A 7,798-nucleotide genomic window follows, 5' to 3' on the forward strand; every position below is an offset into this window, starting at 1 on the left:
CATATGCTGTCTGGTCTGTATTTTGGTTATTACGTTATGTAAACAAAATAAAAAAAAATAATACATATATATATATATATATTTATTTTTTTTGCTCACCCTCTTGTCATTCCAAACCCGTATGACTTTCTTTCTTCCATGAAACACAAAAGGAGATGTTTCACAGAATGCTCAATCTCAGTCACCATTCACTTTCATTGTATGTAAAATAAATGCAATGAAAGTGAATGTTGACTAAAGATAACATATGTGTTGCATGAAAGAAAAGTCATACAGGTATTTAAAAATATGAGGGTGAGATGATGACAGAATTAGCATTTTTGGGTGAACATTTTTGGGTGAACTGTTCCTTTAAGGATTCTGCAGAACAGAAACACACTTAAAATATGTGGTAATTGAATGGAAAAAAAAAAAAAATTTAGACTTTTTTAAACTTTTTAACTAAACCAAAATTCGTTTTGTAAACTTTGAACAACATTTTGGCATTTTGATGTGGCAGAGAGAATTGCACAGTGCATCCTGGGAAATGTAGTTTGAATTACTGCTCAGGGGTGAAAATGTAGTCTAGAGCCTGTCTCTCTGCTGCAGCCACATTAGGGTGCCAGAGATCCACGCTGAAGTTAACTCTAGAACCATCTTCAGCACCCCCTAGAGGACAAACACAGAAATGGCTGGTTAGTTACAATAAAAAAAAACTAATTTCAACCTGGAAATAAACAGGAACTCTTAGAATGTTTAAACATTTAAAAAGATAATAAATTAAATAAAGTTAATACTAAATATGTACTGAAATATTTCTGTCACTAATTAAATAAGCAAATTTGTGACACATTGACCTTGTTATCTCCTTTGTAAAAAAGTTAGAACTTCTGTGTCTCCTAAAAAAGACTTGCACTTCCTCTAGAGTTCAGAAGATATCCAAACAATGTCTCAAATTGCATTAAAAATTCCAAAACATTCATATGGACTCAAATTCCAAACTCAAAGACCAAATTATTTAGCTAATCTATGCACATTAATCTTCTAAAGTTCTATACACATACAGTATATCAACACCAATCTCATATGTGTCTATATTTAGTTTTCCTTAGGACTCTTAAGAGAAATATTTCAGACCTAGTTGATACATAAACGAAACATAATTGTGTCATACTTCTCAATTAGTTGTAAGTCATTCAGCATTATTAAGAAAAGGGTTGGGAGGGTTACTTTTGAAATGTATTCCACTACAGATTACAGAATACATGCTGTAAAATGTAATTTGTAACATATTCTGTTAGATTACTCAAGGTCAGTAATGTATTCTAATACTTTGGATTACTCCTTCAGCACTGGTAGATTTTTTTCACTTTTTTTGACTATTAAAAACTCTGCCAGTACAGTAAGACAAAATACACATGTTAAAAATACATTCTCTGAAAAACCTAAATATCTTATGCAGTGTTGTTTGTCAATTTGATTGATCTTGTTTTAAGGATTTTTAGATATTTTTTACAGGAAAACAATACAAAAATGATCAAGAATAAAAATGTTGCCCTAATATCAAAGCTCTTAATAGAAAAAAGAAATTATGATCCAACATGAATTTTCTTGATAAAAAAAATATGATCATGTCTGGTAACATGTGCATGTAAAATGGCTAGAAATAGCATTTTAGCTTAGCGTAAAGCTGACAATTTTCACAAGGTTTATATCTATTTCTTCTACTCCAATCTTACTTCAAACTTACTTCTCTGTTTGCTCGTATGAATGTAACACATCATAAGAAAGTGTTTCACTGCTGTTCAAATGCACTTTGGATCGCATCATTTATATGAATAAATGTTTTCCTTCTGAAAGGACTAAATATTCAATGAAATAAATGACAATAAAATGCAAAGTAATCGCTTCAGTAATCAAAATACTTTTTGAATGTAACTGTATTATAAATACCAATGATTTAAATTGTAACTGTAGTGGAACACAGTTAATTTTATTTTGTATTTTAAATATGTAATCCTGTTACATGTATTCTGTTACTCCCCAACCCTGATTATGAATATAGAGGTTTGGACATGCCAATTTCTGACCATTGTGTGAGATGATGTGCAGGAAAGAGTCATCCACAAGGAGGCAGTGCCCTTCTGACCAACACTGTGGCTCTCCACCCACAACTAGCTCACATTGAGCAGGTGTCTGAAGACCTGAGACAGAAAGAGAGAGAGAGAGAGAGAGACAGAGATAGATTACAATGGGGAGTGTTCACACACACACACACACACACACACACACACACACACACACACACACACACACACACACACACACACACACGTTGTGTTTCCATGTTTTATGGGGACTTTCCATAGACATAATGGTTTTTATACTGTACAAACTTTATATTCTATCCCCTAAACCTAACCCTACCCCTAAACCTAACCCTCACAGAAACATTTCTGGATTTTTACATTTTCAAAAAACATAATTTAGTATGATTTATAAGCTGTTTTCCTCATGGGGACCGACAAAATGTCCCCACAAGGTCAAAAATTTCAGGTTTTACTATCCTTATGGGGACATTTGGTCCCCACAAAGTGATAAATACACGCTCACACACACACACACACACACACACACACACACACACACACACACACACACACACACACACGCACACACAAACATGTTGGTGGGGCTATCCTTATGAGGACTCTCCATAAACATAATGATTTTACTGTACAAACTAGAGATTATGTCCCCTAAACCTAACCTTAAACCTAACCCTCACAAAAACATGTTCTGCATTTTTTGTCACATTATGTCATACATCATATGTTCAATAAAACATAGTTTAGTATAATTTTGAAGTGTTATGGAGACACTAGAAATGTCCTCATAAACCATATTTATAACATAACACCCTTGTAATTACCAGTTTGTAACAAAAAGAAATGTCCTCGTAAACCACACATAGCACTTATAATATAAAATGTCAGACAGGGGGAGTGTTTGGGAAACCTGTTTAAAAACAATAATTACTTTTGCAATTTCATTTGGTGCAGCTAGTGATACAGAAAATACACGCTTCACCTTTTAAGTATGAAAATTGAAATTGAAGTTCAAAACTGAACTCATGAGGACAGATTCAACTCAAAGTGTTCAGCTCCAATCAGATGATTGCTAGTGTTTGAAGGGTTAAAGGAACGTTCCAGATCCAAGACAAGTTAAGCTCAATCAACAGCTTTTGTGGCTTAATGCTGATTACAACAAAATTTAATTTCGACTGGTTCCTTTTTCTTTAAAAAAAAAGCAAACATCGAGGTTACAGTGAGGCACATACAATGGAAGTGAATGGGGGTACATTTCTGGAGGATTTAAAGGCAGAAATGTGAAGCTCATAATTTTATAATGACACTAGAAAGTGATTTTATCACACTAAAATCATGTTAACAAAAACATACTGTTTATGTTGTTGGCTGAGGTAAATTGGCTGTACTTTTGAAATGGATTGGCCCCATTCACTTCCATTGTAAGTGCCTCAATGTAACCCAGATTTTGTGCTTTTGTTTTAAGAAATGGAGGGATGAGTCAAATTGTTTTGGTGACTAACATTATGCCACAAATGCTGTCAACTGAGCTTAACTGTTATTGAACCCAGAATATTCCTGCAGACCTCTAAACAGTTGCTGACAAATGCAAGGGCCTTGAAATGCCTCAGGTGTAAATTTGATGTTTGCAGTTATGGCCTCATCAGCACATTAGTAACTTTGTTTTACATTTGAGTTTTACGACAGCCACATCAAAAGCCAGTTGCTTGCAGGCATTCACACATTTTGCACAGAAGATGATCATGACATAAAGATCATATGCCATGATCATAATTTCATGAAAATCATCATTTCTGTTTCGTGATTTACCAAGATGGCAGCGCAGACGTGTGTTTGTAGGACCATAGGCCCCTCCCAGTGTGGCCCTAGCTCCAAGGAGCCAGAATCCAGCAGACCCCAGAGAGTTACTACTGATGAAGGTTCTTAGAGACAGGAGGATTCGGTACGTATACGGGCATGCACGGCAGTTACTGGCCACAAACACTCCAGCATTATAGTGAGGGAATACTGCCTGGCCCTAAAGATGATGAATAAATAGTCTCAGTCATAACACACATAACACATTTTCACTTTCAATTTGTAACTTATATCTGCTGACTTCTGTTAATTGGTCCACTGTTTTGGCTTGGTTGCTAGGGTGGGTAGAGTCATGTTGGTTTAACCTCCTCGTGGCCACCATAATGTGGTTCTCGCTCTTGGTGGGGTGCGTGGTGAGTTGTGGGTGGATGCCGCGGAGAATAGCGTGAAGCCTCCACACGCGCTATGTCTCCGTAGTAAGGCGCTCAACAAGTCAGATGCGGAGGCAACAGAGATTCGTCCTCCGCCACCAGGATAGAGACGAGTCACTACGCCACCATGAGGACTTAGAGTGCATTGGAAATTGGACATTCCAAATTGGGTAGGAAAGGGGAGGAAATAATAATAAATAAAAAAAATTATAAAATAAAATGGTCAAGAAAAGAGAACAAGAGGGTGAAAGACTCTTGGTAAATGTGAATGTGAGATGGAGTGCAATGACAAAACAGAAGTGATTTAAACAGTATCTCTTTAGGAGTTTGCTACTTTTACAAGTGTTACTGTGGTTATATCCCCTATGGCACTTTTTAAAGGAATAGTTCACACTCAAATGAAAATTCTCTCATCGTTTTCTCACTCTCATGTCACACAAATGGAAGTGCACAATGCAAGTGAATGGTAACCAGAACTCAGAAGGCCCAAAAAGGATATAAAGGCAGAATAAAAGTAATCCATAGGACTCCAGTAGTTAAATCCATATCATCAGAATCTATATGATAGGTCTGGGTGAGAAACTGATCAACATTTAAGTCATTTTTTTTTTTACATAAATCTTCACTTTCACTTTCAAAATGTGAAAGAATGTGAAAGTAAAAGTGGAGATTTATAGCAAAAAAGGACTTAAATATTTATCTGTTTGACACCCACACCTACAATATCGCTTCTGAAGATATGGATGTATCCACAAGAGTTGAATGGATTACTTTTATATGGTCTTTATGTGATTTTTGGAGCTTCAATGTCTCAATTCACTCTCATTGCATCTTATTTTCATACAATGATTTTGTGTTCCACTGACGAAAGTGAGTCACACAGGTTTGGAATGGCATTAGGGTGAGTAAATATCAACAGAATGATCATTTATAGGTGATTATATCCCTTTATTCCCTGGAATGGTTGATTGAAGCCTGGATGAGGCTGTTAGGTTTAGTTACCTTTGGTCCTTGATAGGTCCACCCTAGATTAGTATCAATTCCCCCCTGGTAGACTGCCTGGAACTCAGCAAGGATGATGGGGTAATTGGCCTCCAGAACCTCAATGTCATGGCGATGAGCATCCTTGGGAAAGAAAGGAATGCTGGGAACATCTGGGAGGTAAAAGAGGTGAGGTTTCTGAATGGAGGGCCGATCATTGATCCTGGCCTAGACAGCAGAAAAAGGGGAGTTGACGAAACAAACAGTGAAGTTAAGATTCAAACATTTGAGAAAGTGCAGGTGAACCCTAATCCCCTAAATTATAAACTGGTTCTCTGGTATCAGCTGGTTTAACCTGGTTTTCCAGCCAAAAGTGGGGAAACAAGCAAAGACCTGCTAACCAGTTTAGGATTGTTCTCTCTTTCTTTTTTCTACAGGGTTCTGACCTGACATCTGCCCTTTTCAGCTCTCCTCTCCTCACTATTTTTTCTTCTTCTCTTTACTAATTCCCACTTTTCCCACATCTGACCTGATTACGCAGGCCCTTGTGAATACGACCCATTCCGGCCCAACTGTAGCGTTTGGCATACTCCTGCAGTGCTTTGTATAACTTCCTGCTTCCCGGTGCAGCCTCAGTGGGAAAAGGAGCATGGCTCCACACCGGTGTCAGGTAGCTCTCTGTCCCCTCCTCTTCCTCCACCGACTCCATGGCGATTGCCGCTGATGCTTTAGTGGCTGAATGTCCAGGGTCGACAGGTGTGCGACTGGATGACCGAGAGAAAGTTGAGCTGGTTTTGAGCATTCCAGAGTGGGATGGTGGGTCAGAACCCACACGGTAGCAGTACCAGAGGAAGAGGAGGAGGACGGTCCAGAGCAGCCCGCTTAGGGGGTGACCACCCAGCAGTGCACATGGGGGAAGCAGCACCAAGTCCAGAGACCAGGACATAATGCTGAGAGAGTGAGCTTTAAGAAACAAAGATACAGAAAAGAACATTCAGGCAAATGTGTCTTCTCATAGGCAAGCTACAATAGCTGCCTTATTGCCTCAGTTATGACAGCACAACTCAATAGCAAGATAAGTACTTGTTACATGAGACTTCTTCAGAGAGTAAAATCAATATACACTATAACTCCCCATTCCTACATATTTAGGCGCAAGAATTACAATTTAGCAGACCACAGATGATGAATGTTTCTGTGTTAATCCAAAATACCAAAGGCTTCCCCGCAGAGAAGCATATAATGCATCTTGCTCTATTGCATAATGATGCCTGCTGCAGTCAGTTGTGTGGTCGCTTTCATTCTCCGTACTCACGTTGATGAAACATGGCACACGGATGTCCGGAAGAGAGCGACGACGGAAAGAACCGATCTGCACCGAAAATGTCAAGTTCCCATTCGGACTCTTGCAGCGCACTTTAATTAAATATTATGCTGTGGTGTATGTGGTGTATTGCTTACCACTTCTCCATTTCTCTCTCGTCCCCCCTTCGTTCGCACCACGTCCCTTAATCTGTTTATCTATTTCTCGGTCTGCAGCCCTGAAATGACAGGAGATTCCGCATTCAGTGCTTCCGTGAGGGGCGTTCACTCCGAACGCGATTTGCGTTCGTCCACGCTGTAAACATCCCGCTGTTGCCACTGTTTAGACGCAATGTCAAGTTAAAAAGAGTTTCAAGTGTTAAAGGGTTAGTTCACCCAAAAATGAAAATTCTCTCAACATTTATTCACCCCATGCCATCCCAGATGTGTATGACATTCTTTCTTCTGCTGAACATTTTTAGAAGAATATCTCAGCTTTGTAGGCCTTCACAATGCAAGTTAATGGTGACCAAAAATTTTAAACTCCAAAAAATCACATAACAGCAGCATAAAAGTAATCCATAATTCTCCATTGGTTTAATCCATATTTTCAGAAGCAATACGATAGGTGTGGGTTAGAAACAGATCAATATTTAAGTCATTTTTTTACAATAGACCATTTCAAGGATGTAAACAATAACTAAGGAATCAGAATGCTACTGACCCTGAAGCATTTCCGATATCATTACTGAATCCTTTAAATAAGGCTCAAGGAGTTAAACATTTTCTCAAAGAACATCAAACATTTACCTGATGTGACTCATCCAGATGTGCTGTTGATACTAGTGTCTACTCAAGAGAGGTGATGAAATTGTAATATAGTTAAATGCACACAAAATATTAAATCACTCCTATTTATTTTTTTTTATATATATAAAAATACTTTTCTTGTCTCTTGTCTCAGTTCATGCATCCATTTGTGGTTGCTTTTTCTGAGATCTAAGCACTTTTATTTCCATTAGTTCCAGGCATCCAGAGAGCAGCCTCCCACCGAACAACATGGTGCACATTTTAATAATTACATTTTATGATAATTATGATAATTTATGTTAACATTAATAATGATAATCGTGTTAAAGTCACTATGAATCAAGAGCCTCCCGCTGTTGTTTTGAATGAGTTTGACAGCTAGCAGGAAAT

The 7,798-nt window shown here is 37.9% G+C and overlaps 1 protein-coding gene across 1 annotated transcript; it reads right to left on the minus strand.

Annotated features, from left to right (window-relative positions):
• Positions 1-267: 267 nt before the first annotated feature.
• Positions 268-6,882, minus strand: LOC127648389 (aspartate beta-hydroxylase domain-containing protein 2-like). The gene is made up of 6 exons (XM_052133053.1): positions 6,758-6,882; positions 5,826-6,259; positions 5,318-5,524; positions 3,897-4,104; positions 2,070-2,183; positions 268-648 (listed from the first exon to the last, which is right to left on the minus strand). Exons 2-6 carry the CDS (start codon positions 6,240-6,242, stop codon positions 539-541), a joined length of 1,056 nt encoding a protein of 351 aa, XP_051989013.1. The 5' UTR covers positions 6,243-6,259; positions 6,758-6,882; the 3' UTR covers positions 268-538.
• Positions 6,883-7,798: the final 916 nt, after the last annotated feature.

Source organism: Xyrauchen texanus, chromosome 8 (genome assembly GCF_025860055.1).
Source record: "Xyrauchen texanus isolate HMW12.3.18 chromosome 8, RBS_HiC_50CHRs, whole genome shotgun sequence".
Classification (NCBI taxonomy): domain Eukaryota; kingdom Metazoa; phylum Chordata; class Actinopteri; order Cypriniformes; family Catostomidae; genus Xyrauchen; species Xyrauchen texanus.

What these genes read in the sequence shown, in the direction of transcription:
- LOC127648389 (XM_052133053.1), bottom strand. Translation starts at nt 6,242, where the DNA reads ATGTCCTGGTCTCTGGACTTGGTGCTGCTTCCCCCATGTGCACTGCTG. An exon ending in GGACCTATCAAGGACCAAAG is followed by an intron (nt 4,105 to 5,317) that starts GTAACTAAACCT and finishes CATCATCTTTAG; the next exon opens with GGCCAGGCAGTATTCCCTCA. An exon ending in ACGTCTGCGCTGCCATCTTG is followed by an intron (nt 2,184 to 3,896) that starts GTAAATCACGAA and finishes TTTCTGTCTCAG; the next exon opens with GTCTTCAGACACCTGCTCAA.